Below are 22,055 nucleotides of genomic sequence, written 5' to 3'. Positions count from 1 at the left end.
CAGTAAAAAACGAACCACTACCACACCAAATAAATACTCTATGTATGTGTGTGTCTGTGTAATTTTGTTCTTTGCTTTTTAGGTAGGAGAAATGTCATTATATTGTTGCTCAATTTTTTGATTAGTGGTATGATATAGGATATTTATTCAATTGCCTAATTGCCACCTGTTTTTTCCATCTTGGATTGGGGTTTTATCATCAATTGATCTGAGAACTTGATTTATTCATTAGTAACCCTTAGACCATCATATAATTGCCCCTTTGTCTATCACATTTGGGAAAAAATATTTTTCTAGTTTGTTGATCCCCCCTTTTTTTTTACTAAAACATATTTTATTCTCCAAAAATCTGCTTTTCTTCACAGCATAGAAGACTAATTTGCAAAAGATAAAATATAGGAATAAAATGGATTAGCAATGAGATCCTGCTGTGTAGCACTCAGAACTATGTCTAGTCACTTCTGATGGAGCATGATAATGTGTGAAAATAGAATGTGTACATGTATATGTAACTGGTTCACCATGTTGTACACTAGAAAAAAAATGTATTGGGGAAATAACTATTAAATAAAAAAAAATATGTCCCAATCCCTAAAAAATATATATATACACATATATATATACATATATATACAATATATATACATATATATACATACACATATATACATACATATATATACATATATACATACATATATACATACATACATACATATACATACATATATACATATATATACATACATATATATACATATATATATATACACATATATATATATATGAATAAGGGAAAAATCATTGATTATGTATTTCTTTTTTTAATTAAATACACTTGATTTACAGTGGTGTGCCAGTTTCTGCTGTACAGCAGAGTAACCCAGTCATATGGATATATACATAATACTGACCTTTTATTTATTTATTAGTTTTTTTTTTTTTTTTTTTTTTTTTTGCTTTTTAGGGCTTCACCCATAGCATATAGAGGTTCCAGGCCAGGTGTCCAATCAGAGCTGTAGCCACCAGTCTATGCCACAGCCACAGCAATGCCAGATCCAAGCTACATCTGCAATCCACACCACAGCTCATGGCAACGCTGGATCCCTAACCCACTGAGTGAGGCCAGGTACCGAACTGCAACCTCGTTCCTAGTCGGATTTGTTTCTGCTGTGCCTTGGCAGGAACTCTTCATGCTGACCTTTTACTTTTGTGTATGATGTATTTTTTTTTCTTCAAATCCTGTACATTCATTCTATTAAAGCAATTTGTCTTGAAAAGACATAGATAAGATGTGATATCACTTATATGTGGGATCTAAAATATGAAACAAATGAATTTGTATCATATTTTACAAAACAGAAATAGACCTACAGACATAGAAAACAAATTTATGGTTACCAAAGAGGAAATGTGGGGGGATAACTTAGGAGTTTGGGATTATCAGATACAAACTACCGTATGTGAAATAGATAAAAGACAAAGTCCTACTGTATAGCACAGGGAACTATATTCAATATCGTGTAATAAACTATAATGTAAAAAATTTGAAAAATATAAAATATATAAATGAATCACTTTGCTGTACTAATACAACATTGTAAATCAACTATAATTCTATTTTTTTTAAAAGCTATTTTGTCTTGGATGATTGTAAAGTCACAAATATAGGGATTCCACACACTCTTCACCTAGTTTCTTCCAGTGATAAAATCTTAGAGAATTATAATTGTAGTACAATATCAAATCCAGGAAACTGACATTGACATAATTCACTGGTCCTCAAGATTTCACCAGTTTTACATGTACTCATTATATATTTAGTTCCAGGCAACTTTACCATGTTTAGATTTGTGTGATCACCACTGGTGTATGATGTATTTTTATATAAGTTTTCAATTTGAAGCCCAGCCTTTCCTTAATCATGGTGATTTTCATTTCCTTTGGACAAAGATTTGTTCAGGAAAGCTTTCTTTCGTTTCTTTTTCCAGGGGTACTGCCCCCACCCACCCACCCCTGGCCCATGGCTTTTTGTTTTTGTTTTTGGTTATTTCCTCACTAGATATAATTTGCTTTTGGACCAACTTCTTGACTGGCTCTTGGAGGGGAAAGTATGGAAAAAGAAGATGACTTGAGGTGGAGACAGGAGGGAACAGCTTTTTAGGGGCTGGAAATAACAAAAGCAGTAAATTCTTAATTAGAAAACCAGGCAGCTGACACTCAGAATTTCTGAACCAGGAGGAGAGTGGAATGGAAAAAAAAAAAAAAAAAAAAAATGCCCAAGCCTACTCTAAGCTGACCAATTTGTTCTTGACCGAGTGACCCAGCAATGATAACGATTTTAAAAATCCAAGCAGAAACTGGCAGAGGAGTTCCCGTCGTGGTGCAGCGGTTAACGAATCCGACTAGGAACCATGAGGTTGCGGGTTCGATCCCTGCCCTTGCTCAGTGGGTTAACAATCCGGCGTTGCCATGAGCTGTGGTGTAGGTTGCAGACGCGGCTCAGATCCTGCGTTGCTGTGGCTCTGGCGTAGGCTGGCAGCTACAGTTCCGATTAGACCCCTAGCCTGGGAACTTACATTATGCTGCAGGAGCGGCCCAAGAAATGGCAAAAAGACAAAAAAAAAAAAAAAAAAAAAAAAAGAAAGAAAGAAAAGAAACTGGCAGAACATTGTAAATCAACTATAATAAAATTAATTCATTAATTTTTAAAAACCCAGCTCTGGAATTTCCACTATGGCATAGTGGGTTAAGAATCTGACTGCAGCAGTTGGGTCACTGTGGAGGTGCAGGTTGCATCTCCAGCCCAGCACAGTGGCATCCAGCATTGCCGTAGCTGCAGCTCAGATTCAGTCCCTGGCCCAGAACTTCCATGTGCAGTGGGTGCGGCCACTACAAAAAATAAAATAATCCAGCCCTGTTGGCTTTACAGTGTTTCATCCCAGATGTTGGTGACAGCTCTTATTTTCTGGTGGTGATGTGGATTTCCTTCTTTATTTCCATCTGACCTGTTAAATGTAAGATCTGTGAAGGAAGAGGTTGGTGGTGTTTATCTCACTTTACTCTCAGGACAACCTCTGATGTTCGATAAAGGTTGGAATATGTGTCAGATGAATGAATGGTCAGAAAATATGCCGTGTTAGTGGGGAGTGGAGGATAGTTTGTCATAGACTGGTGGTTAGATGTGTTTAAAATTGGTTCCATTGTCCTGCTTTGTTAAACCAAGGAGTGCTTCTGAGCCCTGTGTCATCATTAGTTCTTAAACCTCCAGGCTGGCACATGGTGACATTTGTTGCCTTATTACTTCATGGTCCTGCCCCATGTTGCTTTTCCAGCTCTTCTTCATGTTTTAAGCTGTTCTTGGATCTCTTCTTTTGGCTAGTATGACATCATTTTCTTTTCTAAAATCAGCGCCTTCTAGGGTAGATTTTGGATGGCTGATGACTTTTGATATTCTGTACTCATTAATGGGATGGTACTTGATAAATATTGAAGGATCATTGTAAGTTTTCTTCTGATAAATAAATCCCTTTTTATAGAAGGTCAAAATATTTCTCAAATTTGCTATATAACAAATGTCACTCAATTATTGGTGATAAATTAGAATTCTTTAGACTTAAACATGAAATGGGGCGTCTTCTTCTAAAACCAACTTTCAGTTATCTTAGCTGGTGGTGGGCAGGGTAAATGAAAGTTCCCTGGATGCGTGTTCTTCCCTGTGATGTCTCGGGTATGGTTACCACCACTGCTTTTTGTGTTAAAGTACAGTTTTGATGTGTCTGTTAAGTTCCTGTGTATAACATATGCTAAGAACTAGAGTTTAAATGGTTCTTGTCAAGAAAGAGATCCTCTAGTGATACCAAGATGGCACCAGAGGATGGAAACATTTAGATGTGGACGCAGAGGAGGAAATGAAGAAGGAAAGCAGGTGATCTGCTTGATAAAGTAGGGAATACAGGGGTGGTGCACCCCAGCTTTGAGGAGGTTAAGGATCCAGGGAGCAGAAGGTCCCATCTGTCTTCTTCAGGTGTCCAAGGAAAGAGAAATTTGAACCGAGGATAGGATTAGGGTAGAGCTGGAAAGAGGGAAATAAGTTCTCTGGGAGCAAGCTAGAGAAAATAAACCAAAGATAGGACTAGCCCATGCTCAGAGGATGGGAAAAGTGAGTTCCTTTGGAAGGAAGGCTGGGGCTTAAATGTGTTGAGTACCTAATCTGACCTAAATGTCTGCCAAGTCACTGAAGGAGTAACATAAATGATCACCAGAGAAACATATTCCCCAAAACTAGAGGACATTGAGATCCAGGTTTCATTTACATGCCCATGGTCGCCCAAATCTGTGTTACATTTGCCTTTAGACCTTTACTAAAATGTGTTGAAATGCAATCACGTTGACTTCAAACCTTGTCTGACAACATAAAATCCTCCAAGCACAAAGTATGAGATACATATATGTGCTGAATTTTTTTGAACTCCATTTTGGGCCTGTTATTAAAATATCATCATCGGGAGTTCCCATTGTGGCTTAGCGGAAACAAATCTGACTAGTGTCCATGAGGATGCAGTTTCAATCCCTGACCTCACTCAGTGGGTTAAGGATCCAGCGTTGCTGTGGCTGTGGTGTAGGCCAGCAGTTGCAGCTCTGATTCAACCCCTAGCCTTGAAACTTCCATATGCCTTGGGTGCCGCCCTAAAAAAAAAAAAAAGAAAAAAAATCGTCATCATCATCATGAGTTGTAGTATGAAGAAAGGCAATGAAATGACCCAATTACTGTCTTTTCTTTCTTCCACTGCATTTTTAGAAAATAGGTCAAAGTCAGAAGGATATTTATGTGCTTTTCCTCCCCCAACTTTATTAGCGTGAGTATTCATTTCCTGAATATACCAAATGCACAAAATAAAAAGGATGGAGTATGGAACAAAGCTGGAAAAAGCATAGCCGTTGCTCTGTACATTAAGCACTTCTCTCTCCCACAAGCCAGAACCTCTCACCTTCCCATTCCAGGAAAGTTCTTCTTCTCTCTCAATGACGTGTAGATATTCCTGTCTTCCAATAGGTGGAATGGCTGAAAAACGAGGAGCCCATTGACTCTGAACAAGATGAGAACATTGATACCAGGGCAGACCACAACCTCATCATCAGGCAGGCGCGGCTCTCGGATTCAGGGAATTACACCTGCATGGCAGCCAACATCGTGGCCAAGAGGAGGAGCCTGTCGGCCACAGTGGTGGTTTATGGTAAGACCAGCCCAAAAGCCAGGAATGCATAGAGAGCATAGAAAGCAGAGAAGTGGAGGGATGTGCATGTGTATTAGGACGTTCAGTGTTTCCAACTGAAAGGATTTGGGGGTCTTCCATTGCACTGCTCTTTCTTGCCTCCCCCGTTTGGCAAGTGAGAGCCAATCCCTATAGCTATGAATGTATTTGCTCTTTCACCCAAGACTGGACTTCCCAGAGATCACCAGTGACATTTCCAATTTCCTTTCAAAACCATTTTAAAAAGTTGTTTATTTTCTTCCACTGTGTTTATATAAGAAAAGAATTGGGGTGGGCAACTTCTGCTTTCCACTCATCCCTAACCCACACCCACCCCCATCCTCCCCACACCTGCTGCCGGGAGTTCCCTTTCTGGTATATGAGATCTGCCAAAAACAAACATTACTATTTGTTGACTATCTCAGGTATTGTATAAATGAAATTCCCAGCTCTTTAAGCCAGGGCCCTCCTTTCCACAGTAGAAGAGCCCTGGGGTTTATTTTTGAAGCACTTAAAGTAATGGAAATTCAAATGCTGGTATTTTCTTCTTAGACTCTGAGTTTTCAAGTGCTTAGAGGTATGTGGATGAGGTCTTCCTGTTGTTCACCATTTCCTTGCAAAGCGAATTCTCTGCATCCATCCTCTGTCAGAAGAGGAGACTGGGGGGCAGAGACGAGGAAAGCCCCACTGTTGCCTTGCGATGGTGGTGGGGTGGCTGGCTGGTGAGGGTTCCCGTCGGTCCCTTGGTCCCTGGAAGCCCAACTCACAACACCTGGCAAGTGGCTTGCACATAGTAGGCAATCAGTAAAAACCTCTTTTCCTTTTTTCTTCTCCCCTCCCCATTTTTCTCTCTCAGTGAATGGAGGCTGGTCTTCCTGGACAGAGTGGTCAGCCTGCAATGTTCGCTGTGGTAGAGGATGGCAGAAACGTTCCCGGACCTGCACCAATCCAGCTCCTCTCAATGGTGGGGCCTTTTGTGAGGGAATGTCAGTGCAGAAAATAACCTGCACTTCTCTCTGTCCTGGTGAGATATATGTAGATTCCCTTTTCCCTTCTGTCCCACCAACACTGCTGAGCTGGTGTGAAGCATCCCACATAAACGTCCTTCCCAAAGCGACCATCTCCCACATTCTTAGAATGGAGCCTTGGTCCAAAGGGCTAACGTGGAACTCATTGTAATAGCAAGAACATGGGTGAAGTACCTCTGGGGGCATATGTTTTTCCTTAACACTCAGATGACCCTAGACACTCACCATCCGTAAGCCAAATGCTTTGATGTATTTTTCTACTACCAGTGTTTGCTGGGGTTAAACCATCCCCTTCTCTCATTTGTGTAATAGCGGGGATTAAGTGAATTGTCTATGAGCACAAAACAGATACTTGACCTTTTTATCATCAGTCAGCAATCCACTAACCTCATCAGTTTTACCTTTGTATTTATTGACAATACAAAGTGGCAGAGACTGTATAATATCACAGCAATTTCTCTTTCACATTTGGTCTGTGCTTGCCTTCCTTTCTGATTAGAGAGAGGCTTCATTGGCCAAATACGGCTTTTATGAGTTCTTGTGTTCCTCTTCCTGCCTCTAACCCAATTTATACAGTGAAAAATGGATGAGATGGAAGATGACTTTCTATATGGAAAGCATATCCTCCCACTGAGAAATAAATGGATCCCGATCACATGTTTCGTCACATGCCTGATGAAACAGTAACTCCAAGAGCACTGGCCCAGAGCCTTCTGCCTTTTCAAATTTCAAATCTAGTTCCACTCAAAACTCAGGTGAGCCTCTCACTGGCAGGATATTCTTGGAGTTGTGTTTTGAACTTGTATTCCATGAACATTTATTGAATGCTTACTATGTGCCAGGTACTGTGCAAGACACGTTTCCACACATTATATCATTTAGCTCTGTGTTGTGAGTTTTGTGACCCTGCCCCCCACCCTCTCACCCCCCTGCCCAGTTGACAAAAACTAAGGCTTGCTTAGCCAATAAGTTGACAGAACCAAGATCAGGACTCAGATATTTGGCTTCAAGTGTAGAATTTTTATTTTTCCCTACTCTGGACTAATTGCTCTAGATGAAAAATTGTCATATCTTCAATAACCCAAATAACCATGGTTGGACTATTCCTAGGAGGTAATGGAACAATTGCCTCCAAGAGCTACCATACTCTCTAGGGTTGTTTTTTAGTGGAATTAAATTCAGTTTCTAATACAGCAGCCATCCATGACCCAAGAAATTCTATTTGTGTAAGTCCTGGTATCTTGGGGTTTGGCTGACCTGTTTTAGTTTAATACTATCAATATATATTGGCTTAACGTTTTATTATTGAGGGGCTTCTAGGATTCAAAGAGCTTTTATGCTACTCCCAGTTCTAAACTGTCAACCCACAAGGAAGTGGTGATTACTGGTGGTTCTTGCATGTAGTTTATCTGTCCATCTATGAGGCACTAGGGCATGAAAGACTGGGAAAGAATGGATAATGACATGATTAGCCAACCCAAGGGCACTGGTAATTCGAATGCTTGCCCAAATTCAGTAATTGGTCTCATCCTGAAATAGCAAGAGAATTACCCCGCCGCTTTTGTTAGCCTATCTCTTTAGAGAAGAAACCATGGAGAGAAGATAAACAGATATATTATTTTGTTTTTGTGGCAGTGGTGATTTCTTTAAAATCCAGCTCTAAGAACAACAGCGGTCCTGGGGAGCGGGGAAGAGGGAAGTGTGCTGACAGCCACCAGATTCATTCTAATGCTGGCTCCTTCTGTTTCCCTTTGAAGTGGATGGGAGCTGGGAAGTGTGGAGTGAGTGGTCAGTCTGCAGTCCAGAGTGCGAGCATTTGCGCATCCGGGAGTGCACGGCCCCGCCCCCAAGAAACGGAGGCAAATTCTGCGAAGGTCTCAGCCAGGAATCTGAAAACTGTACAGATGGCCTCTGCATCCTAGGTAATGCCTTCCATTACACACCTTCTGTGTCTGTCCGTAATACAAAAAAGAAACGTCATGGCCATTAACTCAGTGGAATATGTTAACAGAATAGGATCTCCCAGAGCAAAAAGAAAATGAGTGAGAAGTGTCGAAAAGTAGACAAATAGAGTTTTAACAGAGGGGGTAATTTTAGAGATCGCTATCACACCATAAATACCATCCACATGTATGTTATTAATGTCAGCTGGTACAGTTTGAAGAGAAAAGATGTAAGAAAATGTTTCAAACTTAGGCTTAGCAGTTCTTTGAGTGGCTAGCATTTTTAGGTTTGGTGAAATTCTGATACAGACCACCATATACTTATATTTCTCCCAAGAATTTTACAGCACGGTGAAACATTTAATAATCCTCAGAGACCATGGTTTGGTGACAAGGGGCGTATGTTGTGACTGTTCCATTACAGATGGGGGAAAAATATGGCACTGAGGCAGGGTGGGTTTGTATCAAATTGGTCTGGCAGAGCAGGAAATAGAAGGCTCATTTCAGAACTCCCAAGCTTTTGCTTTTTTCCTTTTTTTTTTTTTTTTTTTTAAGGACCATACCCTCGGTATATGGAAGTTCCCAGGCTAAGGGTCGAATGAGAGCCACAGCAACACCAGATCCGAGCACATCTGCAGCCTACACCATAGCTCACAGCATCACCAGATGCTTAACCCACTGAGCAAGGCCAGGGATCAAACCTGTGTCTTCATGGATACTAATCGGGTTCGTTACCATTGAGCCACAACAGGAACTCCCTTTGCTTTATTCCTGACATTACACCGTCACCATCTCTGGGTATGAAAGAATCACACAGAGCCACATAGAGATGGGTTTTAATTTAGTGCTGTCTTGTACTAGCTCGGTGATCCTGGACAAGTCAGTTAACTACTTAACTTCTCTGACTGTAAGTAACAAAAACTGTACCTATTTTTGGTTATTGCCAAGGCGCAATGATAAAAGACTACATTTGAATATTTCATGGCAGAGAATAGGTTCTCAGTCAATATGAATTTCTTTTCCACTTGCCCACTGTGCTAAGGTGTATTGATTTTTCTTAGATCCTTCAAAGATAAGAAATTCAGGGCATACTTCCTCTCTAGAACTGGGTTTCCTTTTTGGAAAATATCCAGCAATAATAATAATAATAATAATATAGTTTAAGTATCTGTCATCTTTTCAGGAATATGTGTCACTTTTTATGTGGGAATATTACAGTAGGAAGGAAGTATCTAAATTGAATTTATCTTTCTGCATCAATATGACTGTCTGTGCTTTAAAAGCAAGACTCTACAAACATGCTAACCCTTCTATTATTAAAATGGTTAATACATTAGTTAAAATGTTTAATACATTGAAACAAGGACCTCTTTTTTTTTTTTCTTTTTTGGCCGCCCCCATGGCATGTGGAATTCCAAGGCCAGGGATCAGATCCTAGCCATAGCTACAGCAATGCCAGATCCTTTAATCCACTGTGCTGGGCCAGGGATCAAACCTGTGTTCCAGTGCTCCAGAGACATCACCAGTCCCATTGCACCACATCAGAAACTCTGAAATGAGGATTTTTTTTTTTTTTTTTTTTTTTTTTTGGTCTTCCTTCCTTTTAGGGCCATACCGGAGCATATGGAGGTCCCAAGCTAGGGGTCCAAACTGTAGCCACCAGCCTATGCCAGAGTCACAGAAACGCAACACCAGATCCTTAACCTACTGAGAGAGGCCAGGGATTGAACCCACATCCTCATGGATCCTAGTTGGGTTTGCTAACCACTGAGCCACAATGGGAACTCCTAAAATGAGGACTTTCTAATAGCCCATAGTTCCTTGATTTGCCGGTGTAAGTACTAAGCAATCTGCAGATACAGAGGCTGTAAAAAAGATACCCACATGTCTCAGTGATGAAAGGTCTGTGCTCTCTAATATATTCCTTCCCCTTCCTAAGCACAAGGAAATGTAACACAAACTCAATAGCAAGAGGTTTAAGGAAATGTGTTTCTGACCACCCTTCACCACTACCAGGTTTATCTGAAATATACCTTTGAGGTATGACTATTTTTTAATGTTTTTTAAACATATTTTCATTGATAGGGTTAGGACTATAAATCTCATATGTCTTCTAAAAAGCCCATTGACAATATAATTATGTGGCTACTTGCTATAGTTTAGATAATCATTAGAGATATTTGAAATTTTAGAAAAAGAAAACACTGGTTGAATTTTAGATGATCATAGTAATAACCTTCCCTGACAACCACCAACTGGACTTAGAGAAAATTCCATGGATGTCGGACTTCAACCCGACAATGTTTAGCCCCAAATGTGAGAAAGAATCGTCAAATATGTGAAAAATTATTTATTTTCACTTGTATTGCAATCAGCAGTTATTTGTCAGCTGAGTATGAGTTTGTTTAGGACTGAAAGGAATTACCATCACTAAGAGGATACTGACCAGCTTGGGTCCCAATTCTAAAATCTGAGATACTGTATTCATCAGGCTTCTCTAGAGAAACATAGCCATGTATATAGGTTGTTGATATACATACATACACATATAAAAAGATTATAAGAAATTGTGTATGTTTCACCAGGCAAAATCTACAGAGCCAATGTCCCAGTTCAAGTCCAAAGGCTGACATCCTGCTGGAGAACCAGGAAGAGCTGGTGTCCCTGTTCAGACTGTCAGGCAGGAGAAGTTTCTCTTACTTGGGGAAGATCAGGCCTTCAACTGATTGGATATTCAGGAGGGCATTCTGCTTTTCTCAGCCTGCCAATTTTAAGTTGGTTTCATCTGAAAACACCTCCAGAATAAAGTGTGACCAAATATTTAGGTACTTGATGGCCTAGTCAGGTTGACAAATAAAATTAACTGTCACACATGCACAGAACTTCTGAAGTTCTAAAGCATAGCTCTTTTGTTGGAGCCAGTCAAGCTATAGTTCAGGCTTTAAATATTTAAATGTAGTCTTTTATCACTGAGCCTGGCAATAACCAATAGCTTGAGTTACTAAATGAAATCCTCCAAGGGACATGGGCTATGTCTGGTTTTGGCCACACATGTATAGTTTAGTGGATATACTCTTCCCATTTCCCAATAGAAGGAATAAAAAAGATAGGAAAATTGATCTAGAATATGTTCAGTATTGGAGGTTAAAATCTCTGTTAAATCCTCTCCTAAGTTTAAAATGCTGTGTAAGGAGTTCCTATTGTAGCTCAGCAGATTAAGAACCCTTCCAGCATCCATGAGGACACAGGTTTGATCCTTGGACTTGTTCAGTGGGTTAAGGATCTGGCATTGCTCTGAGCTGTGGTTTAGGTCGCAGATGCGGCTTGGATCTGATGTTGCTATGGCTGTGGGATAGACAGATAGCTGTAGCTCTGATTTGACCCCAGGAACTTCCCTATGCCACAGGTTCAGCCATAGAAATGAATGAATGAATAAAATGCTATGTAAGCCTTTTCTTTCCAGTCAATCTCTTTATTCCCCTAGTCCCTTTTCTACTTAAGCATGGGTTTTTCCAGCATTCTTGCCTCAATAGTATGCATATTAAGATGTCTGTCAGATAGCAGAGATGCTTGATGGCTACAATGACTAAGCTTTCTGACAGAAAAAGAGTGAAGCCTATGAAATCATGGAGGTAAAGGAAATATATTTACACAGCAGTGGGAAAAGGGTGTGTAGCTAAGAGCTCCACATTGAGATCGAGGCTGCTCTTTTAGACAGAGCATGACTACCAGTGTCAACAGAAATGAATGACATTTTACTATCTCTAAAGAATCATCGGTCAGCCATCTAGTTAAATGATGTTGCCTTCACTCTGTGCTTCTCGTTGGTACTCTGCCAGAGTGTGCTCTTGGTGAAACTGGCTGTGCTCTCAAGATAGAGATCCAGTGAAGGCTGGGTTTGATTAAAATAGCATTTGGCAGTAGCTCTCTGGAGCAGTCGCTTTGTGCAGGATCTAGGTCATGTTACGATTTGGGAATTCCCTTCATCCTAATTTTTTTTTTCCCCTTTCTGCCAGACATGACCCTAAAGCAAGTCCTCAATTCCCAACTTCTCTTGGAGGTTTCACAGTGACATTGCTTGCCTCTTGGATGACTTACCCTTCTTTAATTGTATTTCACCCTCAACAAAGCCTCTGGATTTCCTTTGTGGTCCCGGAGGGCTGCATTTTTCTCCCAGAGATGGAGCTGCCAGCTCTGAATGATCACTGTAATATTTGGGTGTGATTGTTGCTTGGTCAGTTGTGACTGGAGCACAGGACCTCAGTGTTAGGCTGTCATACATGGCCATGCCTAAATGCTCCCAACAAGGAAATAAATGCCCCAAGACTGGTGAGCGTGAGATTAGGCAGTTCTTGCCAATAGTCATTAGTCTGAGGTTCCAAATTGCAAGTATAAACTAAACATCCAGTGCCTTTATGCTAGAGCAGTTCTTTTCTGGGAAGATAATTAGGTGGGATGACTGTCTAGAGATAGGAACTTTTTTTTTTCTGTCTTTTTAGGGCCGCACCCACGGCATATGGAGGTTCCCAGGCTAGGGTCAGATCAGAGCTATAGCCCCCAGCCTACACCACAGCTCACGGCAACACCAGATCCTTAATCCATTAGCGAGGCTAGGGATCAAACCTCCGTCCTCATGGATCCTAGTCAGGTTTCCTACGGCTGAGCCACGATGGGAACTCCCTAGGGATAGGTACTTGAAGATCCGTGTTTTCTAAGCTTTGATATCCAAAGCAGATAGTTATCCTTTTTCTTTTTCAATTTATTTCTTTATTAGTGTATAGTTGATTTACATTGTTGTCAGTTTCTGCTGTACAGCATAGTGACCCAGTCTTACACGTATTACATTCTTTTTCTCATGTTATCTTCCATTATGGTCTATCCCAAGAGACTGGATATGGTTCCCTAGAATCAGGTAGTTTCTGACCCTCATCCTTTCTGCTTTGCTGGACTTAGCTGCTTCTGTGTTTGGAGGATCTCAGCCGGAGGTGAATAACAGGTACCTTCCTCAGGGGCTGGAATAGAAGAGTGAAAATGGCGGGGTATTTAGTTTGAACCTAAGAATTAAGGGAAGCCTGTTCCCTCTCCCTTTAGTTCAGGGTATAGAAAACTAAGGGGCTTTGACTTGAGAGGATTAAGTGGGTCTGCTTCAGAGGGGATTAGTGCCCAGATGTGCAGTGAGAATGAAGCCAGAGAAATGTCACAGGGCCCCAGAAGAGAGAGGAAATCTTCAAGGCTGAGCTACCTAAGAGCTAGCCCGTCCTTGTCAAGATGGGTGATAGGTCACTTCAGCATTGACAGTTCCAAAACTGCACCATTGGTTACATGGGGCTTTGTTTCCATTTCTGATGGATACACTGATTAAAAAAAGTTTAAGTTGATGGTTTGGAAACCTCAACAAGGATTAAGACACCTAGGAGTTCCCATCGTGGTGCAGTGGAAACAAATCTGACTAGGAACCATGAGGTGATGGCCTTGCTCGGTAGGTTGGGGATCTGGCGTTGCCGTGAGCTGTGGTGTAGGTTGCAGATGCGGCTCCAATCTGGCGTTGCTGTGGCTTTGGCATAGGCCGGTGGCTACAGCTCTGATTTGACCCCTAGCCTGGGAACCTCTGCATGCTCTGGGCGTGGCCCTAGAAAGACAAAAAGACCAAAAAAAAAAAAAAAGGGTAAAGACATTTATACAATAGCAGATTCAAATAAACATCCCCAAGCTATATCTCATAATCCAACCACATTGTCTATGGCATTATCTTCTTAAATGACCCAAAGGAAGCACCTGAAAAGGTGAGCCTGTAATCACATCAAAGTAAAGCTTGCCTTGGTAAATAAACATTTTCTCTTGGATCATTCTAAGCCTCATTGTTATCCATTCCAGTAATTACCTGGGTCCCTTTCCTATATTTCCTAGGGCACTGAATAAGACAATTTTCATTCCAGAGTTAGCTCAGTGCATCTGAAACAACTCTTGTTTTTTGCTAGTGGGTTACAGAATGCCTGTTTTTCAAAAAAAATTTTATTATGGTTGATTTGCAATGTTGTGTCAGTTTCTGATGTATAGCATAGTGACCCAGTCATACATATATATACATTCTTTTTCTCATACTATCTTCTATCATGTTTTATCCCAAAAGATTGGATACAGTTCCCTGTACTGTACAGTAGGACCTCATTACTTATCCATTCTAAATGTAATTAGCCAGTATGCCTATTTTGTATATAGGATTATAACAGATGGGTGTCCCTTTCTTGAAACCAAACCCATCATGACCTTTCACTGGGCAAAGAGGCAGGAGTGGTACTTATTCTTAAAACTTTTTGTTGGATAAGTTCATATTTCAGGGCCTTCTACACTATGTAATAGCTTAATTATAGCATGGTACAGTTCTGTATAGCAGAAATGAAAATATCAGCAGCAAGATAACGTCCTAGCTTAGTGCATTAGGCTGTCAGGAAGTTTCCTACTGCTTGCTAATTCTCCCAAGTCATTTTAATATTAAAAACCCATTCCCACTCCATTTTAAGTGCATAGTAGGTATTCCTTTTTACATAAAGATTTTTCCTAGAAATACGCAATAGCTGCCTTTCTGCATAAAAAACAATTGATTAATTCAGAGTTGCCTTTATGTTTACTGCATAGAAAATGTGGATATGGTATTACAGACCCAGAGGAATAATATGACTGTAGATTTGGACACATATGGTGTCATTAGCAGTTTAGCAACAATCTCTCCCCCGTGCCCCAATAAATGCTTTCCCATTAGGGGCTCCAATGAGAAGACAAGTGAATAACATGCTTTAAGGAGACAGAGTGGACTGGCTCGTAACTGAAGTTTCCATTGTGCTTAATTAAAAAAGAAAATAAAGCAGAGATGTCTCAGTACTCATGTGTCTTAGTGAGAACTTTTTTTTTTTATGCTACAAGGCTAAAACTGTCACTTTTGTGCCTTGTAATAAGAGACCATGCACTCCAGTGCCGTCTTGGGTAGATTTGAGCATAAGAGGAAAAAAATGAACCATATACAACAAATTACCATAAAATATCTCCCCTTTGTTATTCACCCCCTGTGGACTCTTCTACATTTATGCCTTGTTAATAGAAAGATGAAGACATCTAACTTTTTTTTTTTTTTTAGCATAATCTCCCTTCTAAATAAGGATTGGCCTCTATCCCTTGGCCCACGATTGATGTATATTATGTTAAGTCATTAAAAATCCGTGGCCTTCCTTATCAGCCAGCTCTGAAACACTTGAGATGCCTTTTGTCATGCAGGAAATTTCATCACCATATTCTCTTTATTTCTTCATAGACCTTTGCCACCCATATATGGTCACAACAGAATGACCGTGATTAAGAATTTCTTTCTCAGCTAATATTGTTTCTTTCTTCTACTTTTTCCTATTAAATCCCCCCCAACATATTTGAGTATGAACGTTTACACTCTGCTTCTATTCTTTGGGTGGAATGGGACAGGAAGTGCCGTGTGGTGCTATAGAATCATCTCCAAAACATTGTGTCTCTCAGGCACATCTCATTAACTTTGTTCATATGAGAGAAGTTGAACTAACACACCTCTACTGTGAATAGGAAGGACTTTGCAATGAAATTTGGGCAGCCAGAGAGCACGATACATTGCTTAGAAGGGTACACACATCACAGTACAGAGAGAAGAAAAAAGTCTAAAAACAGAACACCTGAGAAAACGAAATAAATAAGAATGGATCCTTGTGATGATGTAAATTGGAGACAGGAAACCCATTAGAAAGCTTAAAGACATTTCTTTGTTTTTCTTTTTTAATGTCTTTTAGGGCTGCACATGTAGCATATGGAAGTTCCCAGGCTAGGGGTCCAATCAGAGCTACAGCTGCTGACCTACACTACAGCTCACGCAACACCAGATCCTTAACCCCCTCAGCGAGGCCAAGGAATCAAACCCACAACCTTATGGATACTAGTCGGGTTTGTTTCCTCTGAGCCATGATGGCAACTCCCAGGACGTTTCTTAAGGAAGGGAACTTTTAGCCCCAGGACCAGATAATGGGTGGCAATTACAAATTCATTATAAAGAAAAGAGAAATATTTTGTAGATGGTACACCCAAGAAGCCCAGGGAAGGTATCAGCTCTGACCTGGTTGGTAGAAGGTGCAGTGGTTGAGTTTCCATCAGGGCTATCCCAGAATGGGCCTGGGTGGAGCTGGCCTTCAGAACAAAGGCTGAACAGCCTCCCAGGGCCCTCTGTGTTTGAGTTGAAATGTTATTCTGCATTTGAAATATTAGAAATGGACATGAACCTAGAATTGAAAGAAAGGAATGAGCTGAGCCTACAGGATTTGAACTTTTATCTTGTAGATAACAGGCTGAAGAGTCTGGGCGCTGGGGTCGGATTGCTTGAGTTTGAATTTTGGTTCCCATGCAGTGAGCAACTTTCTTCATTTCTCTAAGCCTCGATTTACTCATCTATAAAATAAATGTTCTAATAGGGCCTATTAGAAAGGGTTCTTTCGGAGGAGGACATGCCCTAATCCATGCAAAGCCTTTGACATCCATAGTAAGCACTCCATTTGTATAAATGAGTGTGTATGTATGTGTGTTCTAGTAAAGGGATTGCTATGGCAGAAAAATGTATGTTTTCCATGTTCTGCAGGAGTATTGAGAGTGTGACCCTCTAGATATTTTCTTAAAACATTTCCTAATATATCTGACTAATCTAGTGTGGCTAATGAAATAAAATGTGCTTGCCATTAAAATTGGTAAGAGACACACACACACACACACACACAAGAGAGACACAAATGGTGTTCTTTGTATGAACCAGTTCTGAGTGGTAATTTGAGACATATGGTGGGTTGCAGGGAAGCAGTTTAGGAGGACCATGACAATTCATGAGAATTCTTAAACTTGCTTTCACACCAGTGTCAATATCCTTTGCCCCCAAACATCTGATAAGTAGCTGAATGCACAGTCCTTTCCAGTCTTCCTTTACAGGTGGGATTTAGTTCTGAGGAAGAGACAGTCAAGGTGATCTATGAGATCCCCCAGGTCTATGATGCTTATGGATAATTTAAAATAACTCAAGGGGGAGTTCCCTTCGTGGCTCAGTGGCTAACAAACCCGACTAGTATCCATGAGGACACGGGTTTGATCCCTGGCCTCCCTCAGTGGGTTAAGGATCTGGCGTTGCCCTGAACTGTGGTGTAGGTTGCAGATGTGGCTTGGAGCCCATGTTGCTATGGCTGTGGCGTAGTTTGGCAGCTACAGCTCTGATTCCACCCCTAGCCTGGGAACATCCATATGCCATGGGTGTGGCCCTAAAAAGACAAAAACAAAAATGAAAAACCTCAAAGCGTTCCAACGGTGGCTCAGCAGTTAACAAACCCAACTAGCATCCACGAGGACTTGGGTTCGATCCCTGGCCTTGCTCAATGGGTTAAGGATCCAGTGTTGCCATGAGCTGTAGTGTAGGTCACAGACTTCACTTGGATCTCACATTGCTGTGGCTGTAGCATAGGCTGGCAACTACAGCTCTGATTCAACCCCTACCTTGGGAACCTCCATATGCCATAGGTGTGGCTGTGAAAAGACAAAAGACCAAAAAAAAAAAAAAAAAACCTCAAGGGGAAGGCCCAAGAGAGGGGTTGGGATGATCCCCAAGTGACAAAATCATTCCTCATTTTAGTGACACTTTCCCTTGTGTTATGAAATACACATGTTCTCACAAACTCACTAGAAAATAAACTTTTATAAAGCAAATTCTAATTTGCCCAGAAAAGTTCAAAAACCATTCCCATTGGGAAAAAAAAAATTCAACATACACACTGCTAGACTATACAGGAATCTGTAAATTCCAGGATTATCCCCCAGTGTTAGCCATTCTGGATCAGTGATATTTGTCACCTGTCCAGTATTCCCCTCGTCCCACATCTCCAAATTAGCCACTTTTTTGTGTTTAAAAAAATATATTTAGGGAGTTCCTATCGTGGCTCAGTGGAAATGAACCTGACTAGCATCCATGAGGATGCAGGTTCGATCCCTGGCCTCGCTCAGTGGGTTAAGGATCTGGTGTTCCTGTGGCTGTGGCATAGGCCGGCAGCTACAGCTCCAATTCAACCCCTGGCTTGGGAACCTCCATGTGCCGCAGGTGCGGTGCTAAAAAGAGGGAAAAAAAAATTGTTCAGCAGATTTGATCAGTAACCAATGGTATCCCAAAGTCCCTTTCAGTCAGGGAATTTTCCAAAATGTAGGCTTTCTGTCATAGAAAACAAACCATCCCCATTTCATTAGTTCCGTCTTCCAGATCCTACATCTGCAGTGTATTTAATCAGGACTCCACAGTACAAAACCCTGGGTAAGAAATATTAGTCTGGACGAGCGAGAAAGATTTAATGTCTGAGAAAATAGTGTGGACCAGCCGTAAAAGAAATGGCAAGAACCCAATCAAGGAAGTGATTTAAAACAGAGTCATCTACTCCTGTAGAGTATTCAGTGGCCTCTGGGGTGTGCTGAACAAAGTGAATTAATAGAGACAGAGGAAGTGTCTTTGTTTGGACTGTACCTTTTCTCCTTAAATTATAAATGAAATACATGGGTCTCTTCAAGATCATTGAGAGATGTGATCCAGAGAATATAGATGTTGTTAACATCACCCCGTCCACATTAGTGCCAACCCTGGCCTTCCACTCTCTCCAGAGGAGTGTCAGTGTTGTCATAAGAAGGGCCCTGGTCTGGTGTGTGTGTGTGTTTGGGAGAGGACGGTGTTAGTGTTTAGTGGAATGGAATACTGCCACGATCCTTTAGAAAGAGGTCCTGGGAACTGAGTCACTTGACAGGAGAGCAGACATTAACGCAACATTGTAAATCAACTGAACTTCAATACATTTTTATTTTGGAAAGAGAGATCATGGGGTAGTGAAAAGGGCTCTGAACTGGGACCTTTTTTTTTTATTGTTTAAAGTTTTATTGAAGTAGTGTTGATTTATAAGGTTATGATCCTTCTTGCTGTACAACAAAGTGGTTCCATTATACGAGTATACACATACATTCTTTCAGATTCTTTTACCACATAGGTGATCACAGAATATTGGGTAGAGGTCTCTGTGCTATACAGCAGGTCTCCACTGGCCAATCATTGCATATACCTCAGTGTGCATATGCCAATCCCAAACCCCCAGTCCATCCCCCCACCACCACCATGTCATTGGTAACCATAAGTTTTTCAGAGTCTGTGAGTCTGTTCTACAAACAAGTTCATTTGTATCCCTTTTTTTTTTTAGATTCCACATGTAAGTAATATCACATGATGTTTTTGTCTTTCATCATCCGACTTCCCTTAGTATGATCATCTCTAGGTCCACACATTGCAGAGTCCTAGGTCTTAACCAGCAACCAGCATGACCTTGACAAATCTCCCACCCCCCCCTTGCCTTGTGTCCATAACCGTCACATGGGAATTGGGCAAGGTGTCCTTAAGCTTCATCTCAGTATAAGAACTTCAAATCATTGTCATTTTATATCTTGAAGTGTAGCTTTCATATACACATGCATATATGTCTATTTATATATATTTCATCTTTTATACACAAACATTTTATACATTTATGCTTATAAGATATGATAATAACACTTGGATGTCAGTGCTTTCAGACATTTTTTTTAAGCCAGTTTTGAGGAGATTTTCTAGTTCAGTCCCATCTAAAGTCAACCATTTGGATGATGAATGTGCAAAGTGAGGAGGGACAACTTTTAGATCTGAAACAAAGGTCACCCATCCCCTTACCCTAGCAAAGCAGGTTGCCAGCCTCATCTAGGAACTGAGCCATTAAAGCAGGCTTCTTGCATTCCACTCCCATTCCTTCACTTAGAAGCCACAGTGTCCTAGGAATTCATCCAGAAATTAGGAAATTTATGGACCTTGACTTTTAATGCTGGTAATTGAAAATATACATGAAGCTGAGTAGCACTCATCCATTCAACAAATATTTACGGAGGACCTACCCTATTCCATTTACGGTCCCGGGCACTGGGAATAGATGGAAAACACAGTGGTAGACTCTGCATGCAAGTCAGAGGACTGAGGAAGCTGAGAATAAATCTGCACATCAAGGATTCTCAATTCCCAATTTCTTTTTAAGCGCTTTTTTGGTAAGGTAGGGAGAATGGCCTGTGTATATATCAGTTGCTACATATTTCCTTAGCCTTCGGTGAGTCATCATAACAAATACCCACCATTCCCAGTCCATTCCCTGCCCAGACCTCCCTGTGATCTGGCAACTGAAGGGACCATCCCAGACTCACCATGACCCTCTGTCAAGGCCAGTGCTTACACAGAGAGGAGGCTTTTAAATTATTTATTTATTTATTTATTTTTGGTCTTTTTAGGGCCAAACTCGAGGCATATGGAGGTTTGCAGGCTAGGGGTTGAATCGGAGTTGTAACCTCTGTCCTACGCCACAGCTGTAGCAACGCCAGATCCAAGCGTGTCTGTGACCCACACCACAGCTCACAGCAACATCAGTCCTTAACCTACTGAGCAAGGCCAGGGGTTGAACCAGTGTCCTCATGGATGCTAGTCAGATTCGTTTCCACTGAGCTACGACAGGAACTCCTTAAATGATTTTTCAGTAATTTGAATATCACTCTTACCTTGAAGTAAGGAAAGTGATCATCATGACATTAATCAATACATTATTCCCTTGAACTTGAATTATAGATTCAGAACATTTTTCTTTAGTTTTCAGTGTGTGTGTGTGCATGTACATATTCTTCTGTCGTTGATGGAAGGGACGGATTCAAAGCAAAACAATTTACAGGAGGGAAAAGGATTTGAATATTCATCTTGCCTTGGAGCAGAATGGTAAACCTTGCATTTTATCACTTTGAGGCCAATTTCTGATAAAGGCTTTATAGATATGTGCTTAAACATCTTTGCAGTGACCCCAAAGCATGTTTTTCTCTGTATATCTGTCACAGAATTGGTGGGAATAGATAGCACTTTATAAAACAGGTGTTCAGAAATCTAGAAATTTAAATGATTTAGTTCAGAAATGAAACATGCACATGCTCCTTGTACATATGGTCATCATGGCTACTTATTTGAGTTTAGGAAATACAAAAAACATTCCCATTACAGAGACACACCTAACTTGAAAGACGAGGGAAGGCAACATCGTCTCATGCACACGAATCGTGTGCTTTGGCTGAGGGGCACTTGTGGAAGGTCATTGTCAGCAGAAGTCACATCATGGAGCCATCTCTTGTAGTTCCTATCTAAGCAGTTCCCTGGTGGCTCAGCAGGTGAGGGATCTGTCATTGTTACTCTAGTACACGTCTGACTTCCCCTAATTAATGTGGTGGGATCTTGAAATTCCCATCATGGCTCAGTGGTTAAAAAAAAAAAAGCCCTACTAGTATCCATTCCACGAAGATGCGAGTTCGATCCCTGGCCTCGCTCAGTGGGTTAAGGATCTGGCCTTGCTATGGCTGTGTTGTAGGCTAGCAGCAGCAGCTCTGGTTCGACCCCTAGCCTAGAAACTTCCATATACCATGGGTGTGGTCCTAAAAAGATCAGATATATATACACACACACACACACACACATACATGGTGGGACCTTGAATAATTCTTCAGTGGAAGATATCAGTAGAGACGATTTGCATTTACTAATGTTTATCTCACATTGTTGGAGTTTTTATTCAGGTGGGTGTGTTTGCCATTCAAGCTTAGAATTTCTCTAATTACCCAGAGGTCTGTAAGAAGGCCAGTATGATTGCTCTCACAGACATAACCAACTGGAAGACCCTGGGAGGAATCTCTGAAAACTTCTTCTTCTCTGCCCT

At 40.9% G+C, this 22,055-nt stretch overlaps 1 protein-coding gene across 11 annotated transcripts in view; it reads left to right on the top strand.

The window, feature by feature from the left end:
• UNC5D (unc-5 netrin receptor D) overlaps positions 1–22,055 on the top strand; it is a 607,474-nt gene that overhangs the window by 476,769 nt on the left and 108,650 nt on the right. For 6 of the 11 annotated variants that reach the window (XM_021076129.1, XM_021076126.1, XM_021076127.1 and 3 more), the window contains exons 5-7: positions 5,057–5,237; positions 6,112–6,279; positions 8,041–8,205. In XM_021076129.1, the coding sequence (XP_020931788.1) occupies positions 5,057–5,237; positions 6,112–6,279; positions 8,041–8,205 (514 nt within the window). The remainder of the gene's footprint in view (positions 1–5,056; positions 5,238–6,111; positions 6,280–8,040; positions 8,206–22,055) is intronic. The other 5 variants (XM_021076135.1, XM_021076133.1, XM_021076134.1 and 2 more) reach the window with 1 other exon arrangement.

Source organism: Sus scrofa, chromosome 15 (genome assembly GCF_000003025.6).
Source record: "Sus scrofa isolate TJ Tabasco breed Duroc chromosome 15, Sscrofa11.1, whole genome shotgun sequence".
Classification (NCBI taxonomy): Eukaryota; Metazoa; Chordata; class Mammalia; order Artiodactyla; family Suidae; genus Sus; species Sus scrofa.
This window is presented reverse-complemented; position numbering and strand designations above follow the sequence as displayed.